This window comes from Oncorhynchus tshawytscha, linkage group LG16 (genome assembly GCF_018296145.1).
Source record: "Oncorhynchus tshawytscha isolate Ot180627B linkage group LG16, Otsh_v2.0, whole genome shotgun sequence".
Taxonomy (NCBI): Eukaryota; Metazoa; Chordata; class Actinopteri; order Salmoniformes; family Salmonidae; genus Oncorhynchus; species Oncorhynchus tshawytscha.
The window spans coordinates 32,335,425-32,360,424 of record NC_056444.1 but is presented as its reverse complement, the minus strand read 5'-3'; the positions used below and the strand labels follow the sequence as shown (position 1 = coordinate 32,360,424).

General features: G+C 46.9%; 1 protein-coding gene across 4 annotated transcripts in view; it reads left to right on the top strand.

The window, feature by feature from the left end:
- Nucleotides 1-25,000, top strand: part of LOC112216522 (MAGUK p55 subfamily member 7-like) — a 291,219-nt gene that overhangs the window by 129,537 nt on the left and 136,682 nt on the right. For all 4 annotated transcript variants that reach the window (XM_042299106.1, XM_042299107.1, XM_042299104.1 and 1 more), the window contains 3 exons: nt 3,916-3,993; nt 13,307-13,387; nt 19,852-19,983. In XM_042299106.1, coding sequence (XP_042155040.1) covers nt 3,916-3,993; nt 13,307-13,387; nt 19,852-19,983 — 291 coding nt within the window. The remainder of the gene's footprint in view (nt 1-3,915; nt 3,994-13,306; nt 13,388-19,851; nt 19,984-25,000) is intronic.

Genomic DNA, 25,000 nt, shown 5'->3' with positions numbered 1-25,000 from the left:
ATCCTTGAGATGGTTCCAAAGCTCCATCCCCAGCCCTGGTCTCAAAGCTCCATCCCCAGCCCTGGTCTCAAAGCTCCATCCCCAGCCCTGGTCTCAAAGCTCCATCCCCAGCCCTGGTCTCATAGCTCCATCCCCAGCCCTGGTCTCATAGCTCCATCCCCAGCCCTGGTCTCATAGCTCCATCCCCAGCCCTGGTCTCATAGCTCCATCCCCAGCCCTGGTCTCATAGCTCCATCCCCAGCCCTGGTCTCAAAGCTCTATCCCCAGCCCTGGTCTCAAAGCTCTATCCCCAGCCCTGGTCTCAAAGCTCTATCCCCAGCCCTCAAAGCTGGTCTCAAAGCCCTAGTCTCATCCCCAGCCCTGGTCTCAAAGCTCCATCCCCAGCCCTGGTCTCAAAGCTCCATCCCTAAAGCTCCAGCCCCTGGTCTCAAAGCTCCATCCCCAGCCCTGGTCTCAAAGCTCTATCCCCAGCCCTGGTCTCAAAGCTCCATCCCTGGTCTCAAAGCTCCATCCCCAGCCCTGGTCTCAAAGCTCCATCCCCGGCCCTGGTCTCAAAGCTCCATCCCCGGGCCCTGGTCTCAAAGCTCCAGCCCCGGCCCTGGTCTCAAAGCTCCAGCCCCGGCCCTAGTCTCAAAGCCCCAGCCCTAGTCTCAAAGCTCCAACTCCAGCCCTAGTTGCAAAGCTCCAGCCCTAGTCTCAAAACTCAGTAAGAGCAGAGGAGGAGCAGCCGTCAGGCTCCCCAGTTTAGCGCTCCCCTCCCCAGATTACCAGGGGACACGCCTAATGCAGTGTTTTATGGCCGAGTAATGTGGATTTATCTTGGGGATTGGAACCCTTGGTGGGGACCAGATCTCCTGTACTGTTACTCCTCTGTGCTGGTACTGTAGCCTACAGCCTTAAACCTGACCCGGTAACAATACTGCTCTTGTCTAACTCTTATTCTGTCTGTCTGTGACTGAGACACTGGATGATTTAGCTCCAGAGACCTTCTGGCTGAATCCGATACTGGTATATTACCACAATATGAAGACAATATTAAATGTATAAGCCATAGAAAATGATCTAATCTATGGTCACTATCAGTGGTTCCCTAACTTTTTTGAACCTTGGCAAATTTTGATGGGATAAAAAAAATTCTGCTGCACACCTAAAATGTCCCTATTAAATGATTTAGTGCTATTGACCGATATTTTCGGTGACACAGGTTTTCTATAGATCAAATTGGATTTATTTAAACTATTTTCATGTTTTGTGTACCCCTTTTTAAGAGCGTCCCGCAATCCATGCCACTGTGGGGAAAAAGTTACTCTGGTAAAATATATATATATTTTTTTTTTGCAGGAGACTAGCAGTTTTCTGCATTGTAAAGGTGCAACCACTGACACAAAGCCATGTTCCGTTTTGTTTCTACAGCAGATGCTGGGGTTCAGGTAAACTTAATCACACCTGCTTGTACTAATGGTTCTCACAGGCAAAGTCAAAAAATACAATGACTATGCTGTTGATGTACACTGCTCAAATGATACAGATGTAACCATGTGCCATGCAGTATATTGTCTGAGTGGCACTGGTCCTTCCCGTCAAAATTCCATGTGCGTTTATAAGTGACTGTTCCAAAATATTAGGAAAAGTTTTGCGGCCCACCTGAGGTTCCTCAAGGCACACCGGTTAAAAACCTCTGGTCTCTATGGGACTTCCAAAATGTATGGATCATTCTATCTTGTAGCTATGTTGTAACCTATTTCCCTTCTATAAAAACCAGCACGTTCCCTCTGCAATGCTCTGCATACGTTTTATTATCTCAAGACTGACATGTTGTTTTGTTCAAATATACCATTTTAAATCCCCTTCCATTTTTTACCCATTTCTGTGACCGCAATTATTAGCCGTTGAAAGTGACGTTAGAGGAGACTAATTCCGTCCTGCGTGTGGCGTAATTGACACATTCCTCCCATGCAGGCGCATTCCTGTTTTTATTCACACACAGGCTGTGACGTTGTCCGGGTAACATAGTTCTCAAAAAGCCAGAGAAGTTTTAATTACACAGCAACTGTAGTTGTTAACAACGTGTCAGAAAACAAACCCTTCCCCCAAACTCTTCTCTCCTCCTCCTAGTGAGTGATTTGCTGGTTGCGGTTTGTCTCTGCTCCATGTCTGCAGAGAGAGGGAGAGTATTGGAGAGAGGGGGACAGAGAGGGAGTGAGAAAGAAAGATTGAGTGAGTGCCGTTCTGCATAGGCCCTCCAGGCACCCAGCCGTTCCAAGCTCCAGGGCCAGGACTCTTCTGTCATTGTCACCCCAGCCAAAGGGCTCTCTCCTCCAGCCTCGTGGTGCTGGAATGTAGGCTGGCTGCTGGGACATCTAGGAATGATCCAGGGCTTGGGCCCAGCTGTCACTCAACCCTTGGCCCAGCTCCACACCCCGGTCCTGGGATAGAGGGATGGAGCGAGAGGCAGTAGGTGGGTGGTTGTCCCTCTACGATGTGCTGATAGGCCCTGACAACATCCTATTTTGTTGTGGCATTCTTTGGCAGCAGTTCATACATCACACATGACAGGGTGCTTTCGTAAATTCAATCTGGAGTACCAGAGTGCGCTCAGAGTGCACTCTGGGCATTCGTAATTTCCGAGCGTTTCCCTCTCGGGGCGTTCAGAGTGCACACTAGACGCTCTGGCCGAGGAGTAGGGTTGAGTGTTCTGACCTCACAACGGCAGTCAAGCACCCAAGCTAACTGGCTAACATTGGCTAGCTTGCTAGCTACTTCTAGACACAAATGAGAACACCTCACTCTGACCATTTTACTCTCCCTAGCAGAGCTGGTTAGGCTGTTCATGTTAACCAGAGATTTGGTGACTCTAACTGTGCAACAATTTAAGTATGCTTCTTTGACAACGTTTACCAACACCGGCCATATTCAACGGGTGTTGAGCGTTCGTAAATTCATCAGTTATTCTGGGCTCTGGCACTTTCAGACAAGAGTGCTCTGAAATCGGAGTTGATAGCCAGAGTGAATTTATGAACACACCCAGGAGTGTCAGCTGGGTTGGATGTCACTGACACATCTAATCATAATGATATTATCAGCTTCTCTATTTCCCTATCTCTCTCTCCGTCTCACAATTGAATTAAATTCAAGGGGCATTATTGGCATGGGATACATGTTAACATTGCCAAAGCAAGTGAGGTAGATAATATACAAAACTGAAATAAACTAAATTCTTGGTTGGTGAGCGGACCCCAGACCTCACAACTATAAAGGACAATGGGTTCTATAACTGATTCAAGTATTTCTTTGTGGAAATTACCTGTGGCGCTGATGCTTAGGCCATGTTAAGTAGAGGTTTTTTTGTGTGCTCTAGGGCAACGGTGTCGATCTCTCACTTTCTCTCTCTTTCTCTCTCTTTCTCTCTCTTTTTCTCTCTTTTTCTCTCACTTTCTGTCCTGTCTGTCCTGTCTGTCCGTCTGTCCGTCTGTCCGTCTGTCCGTCTGTCCGTCTGTCCGTCTGTCTGTCGTTGAAACATGTTATTTTTCCAGTTTATTTTCCAGTCCTGGGACTAAAGTTGTGTTCTGGTGCTGCGGTCCTATATTGATAGTATTTAGTGAAGCTGTTGAAATGTTTAGAAATCGGGAAACACCAGAGCTTATCCAGTAGGTGGAGGAGAGCAGGATTGATGGTACAGTTGGAGAATGAACTGAAAAGCACTAAAGCAGTCTGTTGTGCTCCGGTAGCTCTCTGAGAATGACTTTCTTTTGTGTGTGTGTGTATGTTAACAGATACTAGTGTGTGTTTCCCTAGCCCAGCCTCTCCCTCTCTGACCACAACTCACAACAGTCTCTCCTTTATTTCTCTTCGTCTCTCCTTTCTCTTAATCTCTCCTTTCTCTTAATCTCTCCTTTCTTTCGGTCTCTCCTTCAGATCCATGAGAGACTGCAGCACTATGAGGAGCATAGTCCTGCCCCCATCCTGGACAGTGCTGGCTCCCTGGCCGCTGACGTAAGTAGCTCCCCCTCGTCCCGGTTTGCACACACACACAGGACACCTATACACACGCACACACACACACCCTACCCCCGCGGAGTTTCCCGCTGGGAGTCAGATGAGGTTTCACTGTTGTTATTTCTCCTCCTGCGACCTTTCACCTCTCTCCATGTAGCTACCTGGCTCCTCTCACTCTCAGAATGATATGACACGCCTTTTCCAATAACACTGCACCCTTAGATCCCATCTCTCCCTCTCATCTCTCTCCTTTCTCCCACTCTTCTCCCTGACCTCTCCCCTCCCTCCTTTCTCCCCCGCTTCTTCCCATACGTCTAGCTGCTACGGAATAGAAAATCCAGCTCTCATGGCCCCAGGGAACAAGTGATCATTTTCGAAGGGCATAAGGAAGGAGGGAGAGAGTGAAAAAGGGCAACAATTCAGAGGAAGGTTAAAAGATGGATGAGAACGTCAGGGCGGAGGACAGGAAGAGACAAAGCGACAGATGAAAGAGGAGAAATGACTCGGGGAGCATAAATATAGGAGAGAAGCGGTGTCACACTATCACCTGTGGCACACGGCCCCGTTGATTTATTAACCTGTCGCCCCCTCCCCAAAATGCCAGCACTCTGTGTGTGTCTGTACGTGCATGACAGAGTACCAACATGGCATATAGCGATGGGTTATTTCCTTCCATCATCTGTACAGCCTTTAGACTCTCTGCTCCTCTCATCATCAGAGCCCTGAAAACCCTTCTCTGTCATTATTAATTAAACATATCTGACATTGTGTTGGTGGTGCTTCTTCCTATTGGTCAGTAATGGAACTAGCAGCATTACACACACACACACACACACACACACACACACACACACACACACACACACACACACACACACACACACGTGCATGGTTGCACAAGAGCATCCGTACATACACACACACCTGTATAAACCACAGATCCAGTCTGGTTTAGTAATATAAGTGGTGGTTTAATGATGTGTGGTTGTGTTTTAAATCCCCTGTTCTGTTTATTGTAATCAAAGTGCTGTGGAGTTTTCCTCATCTCCTTCTAAAGAGCACCGAGGAGGCCTGAGGAGAGAGGAGAGGGGGGGCAGAGAGAGTCAAAGGGATCTGAGAGAAAGAGAGAGGTGGAGTGCGTCTAGTGGGTTGTTTTATGGCCTGGGCTGGCTGTGTGTTTCTTTAGCTGAGGGTGCCTAGCCTGAGTCTCAGGACTGTTGTTGCTGTCTTGCAAACTCCATTGCTGTTGTTGTTAAGCGGCCCGTCGTGACAATTAGCGCACACAGCCCTGGGACGGGAGAGACTGGTCTGGTCTGGCCCAGAGAAATTCTAGAAGACCGATGGATGTATGGATGGCAGGATGACAGCCCAGATCACCGGATCCACAACACAGCACCAGGGACTTAGTGCACAATACTGCTGTTTGTCTATTGCGTGTGCGTGGGAGAGAGAGACAACTTAGTTTATTTTTCCTTCTCCCTCCCTCCCTCCATGGGTCATGGCAAGCATCCTATTCTGTATTTATTTAAGGGACCCACCTATCAGACCCCCGTTCATTTTTAAAATGACCGCGTTTGAAATGTGCGCTTCCTCGTAAAGATATCAGGATAAAGATGATTTATCAGAGCGGTCTGGAGTGACAGAGCCACCAACCAGAACCATTCAGAGTACTTGTGTTTTTAAGAACTATGTGTGTTTTTAAGAAGTATCCCTTTTCAACCGCGTCGTCTCGCCGAGCGTCGGAATGAAAGCCATTGAAGTCATTGTGTGTAGTAGAGTGTATGGTATTAAACTACTTGAGTAGAGGAAGTCTTGGTGAAATTCATTTTGGGGTTGAGTTTCGGTTATGGAGGTTGAATTTATTGCCTCACATAAAATGACACTTCAACCCCGGTCTGCCCTTGTGCACTGTCTAGAGCGGTCTCAGCAGGTGACTCCATCCACAGACCCACCAGATCTCTACTGCTGCTGCTGTAAGACAGACCTCATGAGTCCTCAAAATACCTGGCTGGCTTGATGAAATACTATTACACACGCGCAACCACATGCATGCATGCGCTCACACACACACACACACACACACACACACACACACACACACACATAATAGGCCCATAAACTCACAAGCACAAATTAATTACACACAAGGCCACAGCTCCCAGAATATGTCTGTCTCCTTTACCCTGGCCCTCTCCTCTGTTGGTTGTCTTCCCATCCTCTCTAGTCTGTCATTCTCCAGACTGTCCACCAGGTGGGCCCAGAGAGAACTTCTCTCTTCTCTCTCTCTCTCTCTCTCCATACTGACTGTCAATCCACAGTTACAATGCATTGATTCACAGGTAACTGCCAAAATAAAGGAAACTCTTGAGTAAATGAGGGAAACAAAGTATATTGAAAGCGGGTGCTTCCACATAAGTCTGGTTCCTGAGGTACTTAAGCAGTCAAACCATCCTATCATGCTTAAAGTCATGTGGGTCATTTTTGTGTCTCAGTCACCAGATCTCAACCCAATTGAGTGTTTTCTACCACCATCAACAAAATATGGAATTTCTTGTGTAAAAATGTCACATCCTCCAATTGAGTTCTAGTCATTTGTAGAATCTATGCCAAGGTGCATTGAAGCTGTTCTGTCTCGTGGTGGCCCAACGCCCTTTATGTTGGCGTTTCCTTTATTTTGGCAGTTACCTGTACCTTCATTATCTTTGTCTTAAAGAAGTGTTACAAATGCAGAAGTGAACACAAACTGACAAATATTGTCCGTGTATATGAATGTTGAACTGATTTCCATGGGATCTTTCAGGTAAGTAATTGCCATTAGGACAGACAGACCAGAAGACGTTGATGTTCGCTTCAGTGTCTTCTTCTTCAGTCTCATGGTGTCATCCAGCACCAGGCCCGTTTTAGCATGTCCAAGAGACAGAACCATGTATTTACCTTATGTTGTGGAAACATCTGGTGTAAAATTCAATCACAAAAAGATGAGCTTTAATTGAACAAGATGCATCGGTTATAGCCAGACGCAGGTTTTTATTTAATGGGTTTCATGGCCGCGGGAACCGTAAACTCAGTGCTCCACATCAAGCCTGTCTAAACAGACATTAGTGTGAGGCTGGCCATGGGGTTACGACTGGAATACACTCAGCCACAATCCACAAAGTAGACACACACACACACAGAGAGAGAATGGAAAGTGTGATTGTAGCGTAGAAGCATGAAGGTAGTATAGAGTATGTTGTGTCATCTTTCTTCCCTAGTGAGTTATGAGCTAAAGCCTTTAATGAGACAATAAAAGGACCTGTTCTCTCTCTCTCTCTCGTAGCAGTTCACTTTGGCAAGGGGTGATGTCTGTACAGAGCAAGATGCTCACAACCTCATCTTTATTCTTCTCTCACACACACACTTAAGCTCCCGTCTGTCTCTTCAGAGGGCAACAGCAGTGCAGTAGTGACCCCTCTCTCTCTCCCTCCACGGCCCTTTCCTTCACCCCTGCTGCCTTGTACCTCACCCCTACCTGACTGCTACCTCACCCTGGACGTCATTAGTCAAACATACTCCGCTCTTTTCCTCTGTAATCATCACACGCTAGTTTGGGTGTGTGTCTGGGTGTGTGTGTGTGTGGGAGGATGAACTGTTCCTTGAACTGTTCCCCCCCTGGCTTTAGAGCCCCTTTACTGTGGTCTACTGGTGGTCGCTCGCTCAGAGCAACAGAGAGCAGGCTGTGTCAGGGTTAGGGGTCAATTCCTTTTCTATTCCAGTCAATTCAGAAAGTATACCAAATTCCACTTCCCCATTTTCCCCATTGAACAGCATCGACGAGAATTGGAATTTGAATTTCAGTGTACTTCCTGAATTGACTAGAATTTAAATGGATTGACCCTAACCCTGGTGTGTTTTTTTTCTTCTCCCCTCCTCCTCCCACACACTCCTCCTCTTGTCCCTGCCAGTGGGAGGATTCTCAGAGCTCTTGTGAATTTTCACCGGGGCTCGTTGAACAGACGAAGTTCAGGCGGTTCTCCTCCTCATCCCCGTTCACTCACAAGCGACCCTTTGTCTGGGCACTCAGCCGCTCCTTCGCCGCTTCTCTCCAGCCTTCCTCACCCCCAGGGAACCACGGCTCTCTCTGCCAGGGCACCCATAAATCAGCTCCTGTCCAGCCCACGGAGATGAGCCCGGCCACCCCCTCTAGACAACCAGACAACCACGGGTCTGGTCCAGGCAGCAGCCCACCAGGTTTGGGTCTGGGCCCCTGGCTTTGGCTCTGGTGCTGAAGCAGAGGGTATTAGGGAGACATCAGATTGATGGGCTGTCTCTCTTCATGCTGCCTGGCGGCCCTCAGCACACATACAGGGATTACTACCTCTAGAGCATGACTAAGGCCTCTTTTCGTCTGGCCTTGTTACATACTGACCAAACTGCTCGCGCGCCTGCTGATTTTGTACCCCACACCAGACCCAATCAGGACACGCACGCAGGTTGAAACCTCAACAACTCTGAACCAATTATATTAGTTTGGGGACAGGTCGAAAAGCATTAAACATTCATGGCAACTTTGCTAGCTAGCTTGCGGTTGCTAGCTAATTTGTCCTGAGATAAAAACATTGGGTTGTTATTTTACCTGAAATGCACAAGGTCCTCGACTCCGACAATTAATCCACAGATAAAACGGTAAACCAAATTAGTTTCTCGTAATCTCTCCTCCTTCCTTCAGGCTTTTTCTTCTCATTTATTCTCAACAGCCACACCATTCATTACCAGATTCAGCTGAGGTCTAGAACTTAAGGAATGATTTTGACCAAATACAATGCTCTTAGTTTTAAAGATGTTCAGGACCAGTTGATTACTGGCCACCCATTCCCAAACAGACTGCAACTCTTTGTTAAGGGTTTCAGTGACTTCATTAGCTGTGGTTGCTGATGCATATATGGTTGAATCATCAGCATACATGGACACATGCTTTGTTTAATGCCAGTGGCAGGTCATTGGTAAAAATAGAAGTGGAGAGCCTAGAGAGCTGCCCAGCGGTACACCACACTTTACATGTTTGACATTAGAGAAGCTTCCAGTAAAGAAACCCTCTGAGTTCTTAACTCAGCAAAAAAAGAAACGCCAACTGTTTATTTTCAGCAAACTTAACATGTATAAATATTTGTATGAAAATAACAAGATTTCACAACTGAGACATAAACGTAACAAGTTCCACAGACATGTGACTAACAGAAATGGAATAATGTGTCCCTAACAAAGTGAGGGTCAAAATCAAAAGTAACAGTCAGTATCTGGTGTGGCCACCTGCTGCACATCTCCTCATGGACTGCACCAGATTTGCCCGTTCTTGCTGTGAGATGTTACCCACTCTTCCACCAAGGCACCTGTAAGTTCCTGGATATTTCTGGGGGGGGAATGGCCCTAGCCCTCACCCTCCGATCCAACAGGTCCCAGACGTGCTCAATAGGATTGAGATCCTGGCTCTTCGCTGGCCATGGCAGAACACTGACATTCCTGTCTTGCAGGAAATCACTCACAGAGCAAGCAGTATGGCTGGTGGCATTATCATGCTGGAGGGTCAGGTCAGGATGAGCCTGCAGGAAGGGTACCACAAGGGAGGAGAATGTCTTCCCTGTAACGCACAGCGTTGAGATTGCCTGCAATGACAACAAGCTCAGTCCGATGATGCTGTGACACACTACCCCAGACCATGTCGGTCCCTCCACCTCCAAATCGATCCCGCTCCAGAGTACAGGCCTCGGAGAAACGCTCATTCCTTATACGATAAACACAAATCCGACCATCACCCCTGGTGAGACAAAACCGTGACTCGTCAGAGAAGAGCACTTTTTCCAGTCCTGTCTGGTCCAGAGACGGTGGGTTTGTGCCCATAGGCGACGTTGTTGCCGGTGATGTCTGGTGAGGACCTGCCTTACAACAGGCCTACAAGCCCTCAGTCCGGCCTCTCTCAGCCTATTGTGGACAGTCTGAGCACTGATGGAGGGATTGTGCGTTCCTGGTATAACTCAGGCAGTTGTTGTTGCCGTCCTGTACCTGTCCCACAGGTGTGATGTTCAGATGTACCGATCCTGTGCAGGTGTTGTTACACAGGGTCTGCCACTGCGAGGACGATCAGCTGTCCGTCCTGTCTCCCTGTAGCGCTGTCTTAGGCATCTCACAGTACGACATTGCAATTTATTGCCCTGGCCACATCTGCAGTCCTCATGCCTCCTTGCAGCATGCCTAAGGCACATTCACGCAGATGAGCAGGGACCCTGGGCGTCTTTCTTTTGGTGTTTTTGAGTCAGTAGAAAGGCCTCTTTAGTGTCCTAAGTTTTCAGAACTGTGACCTTAATTTCCTAACGACCGTTCCACAGGTGCATGTTCATTAATTGTTTATGGTTCATTGAACAAGCATGGGAAACAGCGTTTAAACTCTTTACAATGAAGATCTGTGAAGTTATTTGGATTTTTACAAATGATCTTTGAAGACAGGGTCCTGAAAAAAGGCCGTTTCTTTTTTTGTTGAGTTTAGATAGATAGCAATTTCTTTGAACCAATCATCAGTAATTTGTGTCAGTGCAGTACATGTTGAGTGCCCTTCTCTATAAGCATGCTGAAAGTCTGTTGTTAATTTCTTTACAGAGAAATAGCATTTTATTTGGTCAAACACTATTTTTTCCAACAGTATGCTAAGAGCTGGCAGCAAGCTTATAGGTCTGCTGTTAGATCCAGTAAAGGCCGCTTTACCACTCTTGGGTAGCGGAATTACTTTGGCTTCCCTCCAGGCCTGAGGACAAAGACTTTCCTCTAGGCTCAGATTAAAAATATGACAGATAGGAGTGGCTATAGAGTCAGCTACCATCCTCAGTAGCTTTCCATCTAAGTTGTCAATGCCAGGAGGTTTGTCATTATTGATAGATAACAATCATTTTTCTACCTTTCCCACACTAACTTTACAAAATTCAAACTTGCACTGCTCTAATTTCATTTGTTTTATTTTTTATGCATGAATACAATTGCTCACTGTTCTTTGTTTGCATTTCCTTGCCTTTCTCCTGTTCAAATCATCGACTCACCGTTCTACTCATTCAACTGAACGTAGGTTATGCTGTTACTCCTTGCAGTTCCAGACAGGGCAGGTCACAGGGAAAATTGAAAACAACAAACAGCAGGGATCTAGACAGCCACAAACCCAGAACAATCTGTGGTCCCAGCCACGATGCTTAACCGCGTCACGGGCTGCGTTCAAGAACCTTGCTGGCTTGATATGCAGCTAGCTAGCAGCTGGGCTAGCTGCGACGCCAAATAGCTCCTCAGACCCGTCCTTTGTCGGCAAGATCACTGGAAAAAGACAAGCAGTCCCAGCAACTGATGCCAACTGCATCGCGGGATCCAAACTAAGAAGCTACAGTGGCAAGATAAAGTATGTGAACCCTTTGGAATTACCTGGATTGCTGCATAAATTGGTCATATCATTTGATCTGACTTTCATCTAGGTCACAACAATAGACAAACACAGCCTGCTTAAACTAAACACACAAACAATTATACATTTTAATGTCTTTATTGAACACACCGTGTAAACATTCACAGTATAGGGTGGAAATAGTATGTGAACCCTTGGCAGAAATATACTCAACCAAACATTTTCTGAAGTTGCGGAACAGACCTGCACAACGGTCAGGAGGAATTCCTCTTCACAAAACTGTTTCAGTTCAGCAATATTCTTGGGATGTCTGTTGAACTGCTCTCGAGGTCATGCCACGGCATCTCAATCGGGTTGAGGTCAGAAATGCCTGGGCCACTGAAAGGTGTATTTTCTTCTGTTGAAGCCATTCTGTTGTTGATTTACTTCTGTGTTTAGGGTCGTTGTCCTGTTGCATCATCCCATTTCTGTTGCGCTTCAATTGGCGGACAGATAGCCTAACATTCTCCTGCAAAATGTCTTGATGAACTTGGGAATCCATTTTTCCAATGATAATAGCAAGCTTGCCAGGCCCTGAGGCAGCAAAGCTGCCCCAAACCATGATGCTCCCTCCACCATACTTTACAGTTGGGATGAGGTTTTGATGTTGGTGTGCTGTGCCTTTTTTTCTTCACACATAGTGTTGTGTGTTTCTTCCAAACAACTCAACTGTAGTTTAAACTGTCCACAGAATATTTAGCCAGTAGCGCTGTGGAACATCCAGGTGCACTTTTGCGAACTTCAGACGTGCAGCAATGTATTTTCTTTGGACAGCAGTGGCTTCTTCCATGGTGTCCTCCCATGAACACCATTCTTGTTTAGTGTTTAACATATTGTAGACTCGTCAACAGAGACGTTAGCATCTTCCAGAGATTTCTGTAAGTCTTTAGCTGAGACACTAGGATTCTTCTTAACCTCATTGAGCGTTCTGCACTGTGCTCTTGCAGTCATCTTTGCAGGACGGACACTCCTAGGGAGAGAAGCAACAGTGCTGAACTTTCTCCAATAATAGACTATTTGTCTTGATGAACATCAAGGCTTGTAGAGATCTCTTTTGTTCGAGGTATGGTTCACATCAGGCAATGCTTCTTGTAAATAGCAAACTCAAATTTTCTCTAACCAACATCTCCAATCTCGTCTCATTGGTTGGACTCCAGGTTAGCTGACTCCTGACTTTTGGAAAAGTCATTATCCCTAGGGGGTCATATACTTTTCCAACCTACGCTGTGAATGTTTACACGCTGTGTTCAAGAAAGATATGAAAGCGTATAATTGTTTGTGTGTTATTAGTTTCAGCACAATGTTTGTCTGTTGATGTGACTTAGATGAAGATCAGATCAAATTTGACGACCAATTTATGCAACAATCCAGGTTATTCCAAAGGGTTCACATACTTTTTCTTGCCACTGTAGAAAGCTACCAAGAACTTTTCAAACAAAGACAACTGAGCTCTTACTTGTTCCGAGTGAGTGCCCAAGTTCATCTTTCAGTCACCTACGTGGGTATATGCTCCTAAAAACCTATGAGGAGATGGAACGTGGGTATATGCTTCTAAAAACCAATGAGGAGATGGGAGAGGCTGGACTTGCAACGGTTTGAGCGTCACAAATAGAACCGATTTTGTGTTTTAGCGCCTGGCCATGCAGATGCTCGCTGACGCGTGCGAGCAGTGTGGGCGAAATGATTGGATAACATGTATGTGTACATTTATTTTGCAACGCGCGTGACGTGTCTGGTCAGCATGTTAGTCTGTTGTTCTGTAGGACTGTCTCGTTATCACTGGACGATATTAATGCTAACAGACACTCTCTCTTCCTATCTCTCTTTCAATTCTCTCACTCACTCACCTACTCTCAGCTGTCTGAGGAACTGCAGGGTAAAAGTGCCAGTGAAGAGATCAGCGAGCTACTCAATCTACTGGCTAAACCCCACGTCAAGGTAAGACACACACAAACACACACACACTATTTCTCTCACTCTCTATCTCGATTTCCCTTACCAACTTCACACAGAACACACTCAGTCACGCCGTACCCCATCCTTCAACATGGTACTCAGAACACACCCAGTCACTCCATATTCCATCCTTCTACATGGTACTCAGAACACACCCAGTCACTCCATATTCCATCCTTCTACATGGTACTCAGAACACACCCAGTCACTCCATATTCCATCCTTCTACATGGTACTCAGAACACACCCAGTCACTCCATATTCCATCCTTCTACATGGTACATAGAACACACCCAGTCACTCCATATTCCGTCCTTCTACATGGTACTCAGAATACACCCAGTCACTCCATACCCCATCCTTCTACACAGAACACACCCAGTCACTCCATATTCCATCCTTCTACATGGTACACAGAACACACCCAGTCACTCCATATTCCATCCTTCTACATGGTACACAGAACACACCCAGTCACTCCATATTCCATCCTTCTACATGGTACACAAAATACACCCAGTCACTCCATACCCCATCCTTCTACACAGAACACACCCAGTCACTCCATATTCCATCCTTCTACATGGTACACAGAACACACCCAGTCACTCCATATTCCATCCTTCTACATGGTACACAGAACACACCCAGTCACTCCATATTCCATCCTTCTACATGGTACACAAAATACACCCAGTCACTCCATACCCCATCCTTCTACATGGTACACAAAATACACCCAGTCACTCCATACCCCATCCTTCTACATGGTACACAGAATGCACCCAGTCACTCCATACCCCATCCTTCTACATGGTACTCAGAATACACCCAGTCACACCATACCCCATCCTTCTACTCAGAACACACCCAGTCACACCATACCCCATCCTTCTACTCAGAACACACCCAGTCACATCATACCCCATCCTTCTACATGGTACTCAGAACACACCCAGTCACTCCATACCCCATCCTTCTACATGGTACTCAGAACACACCCAGTCACTCCACACCCCATCCTTCTACATGGTACTCAGAACACACCCAGTCACTCCATCCTTCTACCCCATCCTTCTACATGGTACTCAGAACACACCCAGTCACACCATACCCCATCCTCTACTCAGAACACACCCAGTCACTCCACACCCCATCCTTCTACATGGTACTCAGAACACACCCAGTCACTCCATACCCCATCCTTCTACATGGTACTAAGTCAATCTTGCATTTGTGCGTTATTTCTCCAGTCTCCCTCCAACAATGACATCACGTCCTAGCTGTGCTGTGGGTTCTTTCCCAAATGGTGCCCAGTTTCCTATATAGTGCATTACTTTTGGCCAGGGCCCTGGTCACTATATAGGGTATAAGGCGCCGTTTGGGACGCTTCCCACAGGAGGTTGGTGGCACCTTAATTGGGGAGGACGGGCTCGTGTTAACGGCTGGTGTGGAGTTAGTGGAATGGTATCAAACACGTGGTTTCCAGGTGTTTGTTGCCACTCCATTCGCTTCATTCCAGCCATTAGAATGCTCCGTCCTCCCCTCAGCAGCCTCCTGTGTCCTCTCTATGATACATGACTTCTCTGTTCCTCCACAGGTCAGCCAGATGATATCACACCAACGGATACAGCACTTCTTCAAGCTTTTAAAGGCTTATTTCTTCTTCTCTCCTTTTAACAATTCTCTGGCTGCTGTCTCTCTCTTGTTAGACGTAAATCTCAAACGTTAGATGATCATGCAGACCCCAGGTGTGTTTGTGTGTGTGTGTGCAGGTGTTTGTGTGCGTGTGTGTCTGGTGAGAGGTTTGGAGAGACACCTTAGATATGACTCAGGCCGTCACACTGTCAGACAGACAGAACGTTGCCAGAAAAACAAACCTTGGAGCTCTGCCTCTGTCTCCATCATGTCAAACAGCAGGACAGAGAGAGAACAGTTACAAGATGAATAGAGTCAGATGGACCCCCTCACACTGAACATCAGGGGAATCGCGTGCGCGTGTGTGTGTGAATTCATCATAACTGCAGTCTGTCTGTTGGAGGGAGTGCTGCCTGCTTCACTATGCTATGACTTTGTCTCAAATGGCTCCCTATATAGTGCCTTAGGCTCTGGACAAAAGTAGTGCACTATATAGGGAATAGAGTGTCATTTGGGATATAAAAAATATCGCCAAAGGGACGTGCCCTAGTCTCGACGGCTCATTGACGACTCTCTTCTGCCACGGAGCGTGCCGGTGTCCGCACATCTCCCTTTATTGGGTTTTGATAGAGTTTGCAGGTTGTGTTACGGCCCAGCATCGAACCATCTCAGGGGAGCTCTCTCTCTCCTCGTAAAAAGTCATCGTTCACTAGGGCCGACCGGCTCCGGGGGAAGGAAAGATGAGAGACTGAGACGGGGCAGTGGTCCAAGCATTGCACGCACTGGGACACAGACACACATACTGCCTCCACCATCAGGGCTGCTAAGTAGGGGCCTCTCCCCTGTCTCTCTCTCTCATCTCTCCTTCCACCGCAGCGGTCTGTTCATAGATACCCTAGTGTACACACACTGACACGCATGCACGGACACACACACTCCCCCTATCTCCCCCTTCCCCTCCCTCTCTCCAGCCTGGCTGGTGTCTGTATGGTTTGTGCCTGGCCCACAACGCTACCGGTCTGATAGTTTCAACGCTCCCTGGGTAAACCGTGACGACGGCGGTCTTCTAGCTTCAAGCAGCAGAAGCACTCGGTCACGATAGATTAACTCAGGCTCAGCTAGCCAGAGTGCTGGGGAACGGTGGCAGGGGGAACGTTTTAACTGTGACACATTCACTGACTGACTGAGGTTTGGAAGCTGTCTCATTTGAGTGGCTAGTTCTCTGTGTCTAGTTCCCTTCCTCCTCCTCTCTCTCTCTCCCTCCCCCTCACTCTCTGTCTGTGTCACTCTCTCCCTCCTCTCTCTCTCTCCCTCCCCCTCACTCTCACTCTCTGTCTGTGTCACTCTCTCTCCCTCCTCCTCCTCACTCTTGATGGCTGGACAGAGATGTGTCCGTTCTACTGGGGCACCGACACCTACCCAGGTCCATGGAAATCCCAGTCTGTGTGTAAAACACAATCAGATGGCTGGGCTCTGAATGGTGTCTCTGTGTGATAGTAACTGTGTCACTCTCCGTTATGGCTGAAAGGATACCTCCCTAGGGCAGGACATAAATCACGGCGTTTTAAAGTGCTTCTCTGCGCACACACGCATATACACACATACACACACTCACCCGCCTCCCCACCTCTCTCTCCCGTTATGATTCCCAGATAAATAAACAACTCCTGCCCATATTAACCTCCTCAGAAACACTAACATTGACAGTGATGAAAGTGCCAATTATGATGGCTGTCTGTTTCCGGGGCGGGGGGGTCTCTGCCTACCATATCGTCGAGCCAGGGACTTCAGAATAAGAATCTCAATTGGCATCCTACTCCCTACATAGTGCACTGCTTTTGACCAGGGTCCACAGGGTTCCAGTACAAACGTAGTGCACTAGGGAAAAGGATGCCATTTGGTCCGCAACTTCGGATACCTCCGAGACCGGGCTGGGCTCGCCCTGCTAACAGTACTTTGAGGGCCCGGTGGTGTTTGTGTTCATTAGACATGATAGGAGTCCTATAAAAACAGATCACTGAGCTTGTCCAAATAAACCTCCTGGTCATTCCTGGCATCTAGCGCTCATTAAACTGGGCTTGTCTGTTGAGTCCTTTTTCATCCTGCAGAGGCAGACAGTGCTAGGCTGGCACTTAACCCACTGCTCCAGAACCCCGCTGTGCTGTGTTCTGTTGTGTCCCAAATGCCACCTTGTGCCCTGTGGGCCATGGTTAAACGTAGTGCTCCATGTAGAGGATAGTGTTCCATTCGGGACTCAGGCTCGGTCTCGCCATAACCCAGGCTGTATAGGAGGCCCAGCTCCTGCTCCAGCTGAACCATTCAGTTCCAGCAAGGATATCAGCTCTACATTCAATTAGGAGACACATACATGAACACACACACACACAGAACACTGACTCTAAAACATAACAGGATCTGCTCACTGTCGTTGACCCAGAAAAATGCGTGCGTGTCTGTGTGCGTGCGTGCGCTCGTCTCGGTGTGCGTGCGCTCGTCTCGGTGTGCGTGCGCTCGTCTCGGTGTGCCTGCTCTCGTCTCTGTGTGTGTGTGAGTATGGGCGTCTCTGTGTGTGTGTGTTTCTATGTGTGTGTGTTTCTATGTGTGTGTGTTCGTCTGTGTGTGTGTGTGTGTGTGTGTGAGTATGGGCGTCTCTGTGTGTGTGTGTTTCTATGTGTGTGTGTTCGTCTCTGCTGTGTGTGTGTGTGTGTGTGTGTGTGTGTGTGTGTGTGTGTGTGTGTGTGTGTGTGTGTGTGTGTGTGTGTGTGTGTGTGTGAGTATGGGCGTCTCTGTGTGTGTGAGTATGGGCGTCTCTGTGTGAGTGTGTCAGCAGCCACCACAAGCCAGGGGTCTGCCCTGCCGCTCTGCCATGTGCTACCTATTAGCCTGGTGCTGTTGATGCTAGTCCCTGCTTGTGATGGGGAGTTTTTACAAGACATTACCGGCCAGGCTGTTACGACCTGTCAGGGGACAGGAGGTGGGGTGAGTGTCAACTCGGACCTGACAGGGGAAGTGGTGGGCATCGATGAGTGGATAGGGATCCAACCGCGGTCTCCAGACTTCCTGATGCTAGAGAGGGAGTATGGTAACCTGAGACTAGTAAGGATGTAGGGGAAGTCTGATAAAGGATGGTGAGTAGGGGTACGCTATGAGGACTCATACGAAGGCGTACACACACACACACACACACACACACAAAGACACAAAGGGCTAGGAAACCGAGAGTGGAGGGGAGCCCTGTGAGGCCTGAGGTGAGCTGGGTTAAGTTAAGGAAGTGATGTTGCGGTATGGTTGGTCTGTTCTGTGGTTGAAGCAGGAACAAGCTATGATTGGCACATAGTAACAGTCCTTGGTGTTCTTGAGGAACCAGCTCAGGTGTTGAGTGACAGCGACACCTCCCCAGGGCGGCTGGGGACGCTGAATGTGTCCGTCCGTTTGACTGTCTATCCTCGGAGCCCAACAAAAAATACTCAGCTCGCGATACAACGCCACATTAAACGTTTTCTCTAACCTCCCAAAAAGAGAAGAAAGGAAGAAAAACAGAAAAAGAGATGTGGCCTTAGCAAATCAAGAAAAAGAGAGCGTTCCTCTGAAAAATATTTGTACTGTAATATTTTATTCAGCTCTGAATGGAGCACAATCAGGTGCAGGATGCTTTAAAACACTGGCTTGTAGAATCAGTGAGTCGGTTATGAGAGGGGAAGTTTGGAGATGTTTCTGGACCGTAGGGTCAATCAATGAAGGAGAAGAGCAGGCCTGTGTCTATCTGCTGCTGATTAGCAGATAGACTCAGACTGACTCCCAGTGGAGCTTGGGGCACATCACACCAGTTCTCTTCCTCCTTGTCTTTCTCCTATTCCTGCTGTCTCTTTCTCCTTTTCCTCTTCCTCCTCTCTCCTCCTCTTTCTCCTCTTCCTCCTCCGTCTCCTCTCATCTGGTCTTCTTTAGGAACATCTTGAACGCTGTAGCGCAGTGTGCTCCCATGCCATAAAACAGACTGCTCCTCCCCTCCTCTCTGTCCTCCACCTCTCTCACCCTCCTCTTTCTGGCACGTGATTGGACAATGTTTTTTATTTCGTGGAAAAAACGGCGCGTTTCCAGCAGCATTTGGAGAGGACACAGAGCCGTTAAATAGTTTGAAAAATGACTCTGAATGCGATCATTCTCGTCTGTGTCGTTTCGTTTCTTCTCGCTCTGCTGCTGCTTGTGAGAGTGTGAAATATGTGAGGCGCCTGAGAACTTCATTACTTTGCTCCTCGCTCTGTCTGTTGCTGAACATCAGCTAGCTAGCGTTCCCGTGGGAGCAGTCCCGACACACACACACACACACACACACACACACACACTCACTGGTCCTCCATTCCTCTGTCCTCCTTAACATCCCCCATGATTCATAGCGTCTCAGTGCGACCTCGGGACGAGCGGCGCTAACCTCCTTTAATCAGGAAGATCTATGAGCAGACTATGAGCCTTAATGGCAATTAACACATGTAGATAGAATAACGGGAGCTTAACCAAATCAAATCCATCATCAGGTACTTGAGGCAGGCACAGCCATTCATAACGTTCAGAGGAGGGACTTCCTCCCTCCTTTGTTTCTGTCTGCCTTTTCTCTCGCTCTCGTTGAAAGGGCCTCTGCGTATTGTAGGAGTTCTCTGTAGTTTGGCTGTATGCTGTTGTTAACTGCACATTGTCTCCGTGTCGGGATGTGGGCTTTGTTTCGTGCATGGTAACCCTAATCCTTCTCTTTCCTCTTCCTCTGCCCCCTCTATCGCTCTCCTCCTTTATCCCCCTCTTCTTCTTCTCCGTAGAGTCTTCTGTCTGTCCATGACACGGTGGCCCAGAAGAGTTACGACCCCGAGCTGCCTCCGCTGCCCGATGACATTGATGATGACGAGGTCTCAGTGAAGATCATACGGCTGGTCAAGAACAAGGAGCCTCTCGTAAGTCCCCCTCACAACTCTCGCCACAACAGCAGCAACAGGTACCCTGTTTTCTTCAATGACCAGTAGTCCGTGTGAGATGGTGCTACTCTGTGTCTAGAGAACCAGATGAGACCACTCTGTAACAGTACTGGACTGGTACTCCCATTGTTTCTGTGTACTGTTCTGTAAGTCAGACTGGCCCATGAACAGTATCTGGCTTGGTTTCCTCCCCTGTGGTGTTCCCTCATGGTGCTCCCAGCTCACGTCCGCACGGCGATGTCTGACCTCAGCAAGAGCATCAGTAGCCGCAGCATGGGCTTCTGAAACCCAAGTGACATCCTATTCCCTGCATAGTGCACTACTTTTGACCAGAGACCTAAGGGCCTTGTTCGAAAGTGGTGCACTGCAAAGATAATAGGGGGCCGTTTGGGATGCGGCCATGGTTTTGGCCTTGTTCCCTTTCTCACTCTCATCCTTTACTTCCTGGGTGGCTGCTCCAGTTCCTTCTCTCCACTCTGACAGACATACCACACATTCCCCTGGTCTTTTCTCTCTCTCGCCGCTGCTGCTGACTAACAGCCACCCCTCTATGTGGTCAACTGGCAGGTCTAGTCTCTCACCCCCTCCTCTTTCTCATCTCTCGATCTCCATCCTTCTCTTCCTCTTTCTGTCTCTACTATTCTCTCTCTCTCTCTCTCACACATATGTATATATATATCCCTGTCCTGAACTCAGTGTCCTGCCTGGCTTGACAGTTCTCTTCCTGTCCCTCCCCCTCTGGACTGATGGCCTGTCACAGAGCTCTGTCATCAGAACGCCGCCCTTTGTGTGTGTGTGGAGGCCACGACCCTGTTTTGCTCTAGTCTGTGCGTGTAACCGTGCTGTCCTGTTTTGACTGGTTTCGCTCTATTTTGAGGTTCCATTGGCTCTCGGCCTGCCTGGCGCCACACCACCCCCCTCCCCCCTAACCACACCCCAGGGAACCGGAGAGGAATAGAACACACCTAAAGTAATTTGGGGTTCCAGAACTGGAGCCTCCAAACTTCTCCTTCCATGTTCCACTGGCTGGCCATTGTAATAGGTGGCATTCACTTGACTTAGTCAGCACTGGCTCTGGAATGTCCTCTACGTCCTCATTGGTTTAGCTGTGCTACTATAGCCCAAACTACAACTACTGCTTCTGCAACTACTACTACTACTACTACTACGACTACTACTATAGCCCAAACTACAACTACTGCTTCTACTACTACTACTACTACTACTACTTCTACTACTACTTCTACTATAGCCCAAACTACAACTACTGCTTCTACTACTACTACTACTACTACTACGACTACTATTGCCCAAACTACAACTACTGCTTCTGCAACTACTACTACTACTACTACTACGACTACTACTATAGCCCAAACTACAACTACTGCTTCTGCAACTACTACTACTACTACTACTACGACTACTATAGCCCAAACTACAACTACTGCTTCTACTACTACTACTACTACTACTACTTCTACTACTACTACTACTACTTCTACTACTACTACTACTTCTACTATAGCCCAAACTACAACTACTGCTTCTACTACTACTACTACTACTACTACTACTATAGCCCAAACTACAACTACTACTACTATAGCCCGAACTGCTACTACTACTACTACTACTACTACTACTACTACTACTACTACTACTATAGCCCAAACTACAACTACTGCTTCTACTACTACTACTACTACTACTACTACGACTACTATAGCCCAAACTACAACTACTGCTTCTACTACTACTACTACTACTATAGCCCAACTACAACTACTACTACTACGACTACTATAGCCCAAACTACTACTGCTTCTACTACTACTACTACTACTACTACTACTACTACTACTACTTCTACTATAGCCCAAACTACAACTACTGCTTCTACTACTACTACTACTACTACTATAGCCCAAACTACAACTACTACTACTACTACTATATCCCGAACTGCTACTACTACTACTGCTACTACTACTATTATAGCCCACACTACAACTACTGCTACTACTACTACTACTACTACTATAGCCCAAACTACAACTACTGCTACTACTGCTACTACTATAGCCCATACTACTACTACTACTACTACTACTACTACTACTTCTACTATAGCCCAAACTACAACTACTGCTTCTACTACTACTACTACTACTATAGCCCAAACTACAACTACTACTACTACTACTACTATATCCCGAACTGCTACTACTACTACTGCTACTACTACTACTATAGCCCACACTACAACTACTGCTACTACTACTACTACTACTACTATAGCCCAAACTACAACTACTGCTACTACTGCTACTACTATAGCCCATACTACTACTACTACTACTATAGCCCGAACTGCTACTACTAATTAAATCAAATCAAATCAAATTTATTTATATAGCCCTTCGTACATCAGCTGATACAGTGCCTTGCGAAAGTATTCGGCCCCCTTGAACTTTGCGACCTTTTGCCACATTTCAGGCTTCAAACATAAAGATATAAAACTGTATTTTTTTGTGAAGAATCAACAACAAGTGGGACACAATCATGAGGTGGAACGACATTTATTGGATATTTCAAACTTTTTTAACAAATCAAAAACTGAAAAATTGGGCGTGCAAAATTATTCAGCCCCCTTAAGTTAATACTTTGTAGCGCCACCTTTTGCTGCGATTACAGCTGTAAGTCGCTTGGGGTATGTCTCTATCAGTTTTGCACATCGAGAGACTGAAATTTTATCCCATTCCTCCTTGCAAAACAGCTCGAGCTCAGTGAGGTTGGATGGAGAGCATTTGTGAACAGCAGTTTTCAGTTCTTTCCACAGATTCTCGATTGGATTCAGGTCTGGACTATAGCCCAAACTACTTCTACTACTACTACTGCGGCTACTACTACTACTATAGCCCATAATACTACTACTATAGCCCAAACTACTACTACTACTACTACTATAGCCCAAACTACTACGACTACTATTACTATAGCCCTACTACTACTACTACTACTACTATAGCCCAAGTTACTACTACTACTACTACTACTATAGCCCAAATTACTACTACTACTACTACTACTACTACTACTATTACTATAGCCCATACTACTACTACTACTACTACTACTACTGCTGCTGCTGCTGCTGCTACTATAGCCCATACTACTACTACTACTACTGCGGCTACTACTACTACTATAGCCCATAATACTACTACTATAGCCCAAACTACTACTACTACTACTACTATAGCCCAAACTACTACTACTACTATTACTATAGCCCTACTACTACTACTACTACTATAGCCCAAATTACTACTACTACTACTACTACTACTATTACTATAGCCCATACTACTACTACTACTACTACTACTACTGCTGCTGCTGCTGCTGCTGCTGCTACTACTACTACTACTACTACTACTACTACTATAGCCCAAACTACTACTACTCTAGCCCAAACTACTACTACTACTACTTCTACTATAGCCCAAACTACTTCTACTACTACTACTCTAGCCCAAACTACTACTACTACTACTACTACTATAGCCCAAACTACTACTACTACCATAGCCCAAACTACTACTACTATAGCCCAAACTACTACTACTACTACTGCTACTGCTGCTACTACTACTACGACTACTACTGCTACTTTTTTTTTTACTATTACTACTGCTGCTACTATTACTACTACTGCTGCTGCCGTAAGGGCGCATCTCAGAAACCATTTGATTTACACACAGGCCCGGTCAAGTTTAATTGTTTTTGTTAGTTAGTTAGTTCTCCTTTAAGTGTTTCCCATGGAAAGGGGTCCAAGCTTAATATGTCTTGTCTTGTCCTTCCATCCACTCAGTGTGGTTTAATCTCATGGTCATGTCGGGCTGCCCTCTCACTGCCTGAAGGACCCGGCGTAGACTTGTGCCTCTAATCTCAGTGGTCTGCTGTAATTGAGGCTTGGCTATGGTAGGGGAGGAGGAATCCTGCGCTAACTGCCAGCCACTGAAAACAAAACAAGTTACAATGGGCTCCCTGACCGAATTCTGGCCGCCGGCTGTCCATCTCTCAGAAACGTGATGGTGATGACTCTATTTACATGTGGCGAGCCGGTGGCGACTGGAACGGCGAGGGAAGGGTCTAGCGTGTCGGTTGATGAGAGAGCCAGTCAAGGGCTTCTACCCACTCTCTGTTCTGGTCTGGGTCATGTCACACACCAAACCACTGCCTTCATTTCCCACTGTTACTCTCTGTAATCATGGTCATGCCAGGCCTTCACACGGTTTCCCTCCCTCCCTCCAGTGTGGATTCCTTGACAACTTGTTCACTACTCATCACTACTATGGGTGACTCTCACTGACTGTAGACCAGAGGGAGCTCTATGTCTGTTGTCATAGTCTGGAGTCTGTCTGTAGACTCACAACCAGGGCTGACTTATAATAACCCATAGCTTTGCCATGAGGAAATGGCTGTAGGCACGTTGAGATATCTTATCTAAATATTACAGTATCCAATTGGCATCATCACTGTACCTGCAACCCACACTGAAAAAGGCTTTCTCTCAGATAGTCCTGTATTGAAATCAAATAACTGAAAACCATCATTCAGACAGAAGATTTGATAGGAGGATCCCAGTTTGAGTGATTAGGCTGTGTCAGCCAATGAGGAGTGAGCTGTCATTACAGTGTGCTTTGTCTATTAAGGCAGTACTGTAGCAGTCATGTGGTCACGCTGAAGTCACCACCGTTTTAGCATCTCTACCAGTAATGGCCCTAAATTGTGTAGGGTCTTCATTATGCACTGCACCAAATTGACTTGGATGTGCCCTTTTAACTCGCAATTTCACATAATCAGCCTGGAATTCTCAAACTTAACATCATGACAGGAGCGCTGTACAGTATCTGGTTAATGTATTTCCTCTCTCTCTCTCTGTCTCTCTGTCTGTCTCTCTCTCTTTCTCTGTCTCTCTCTCTGTCTC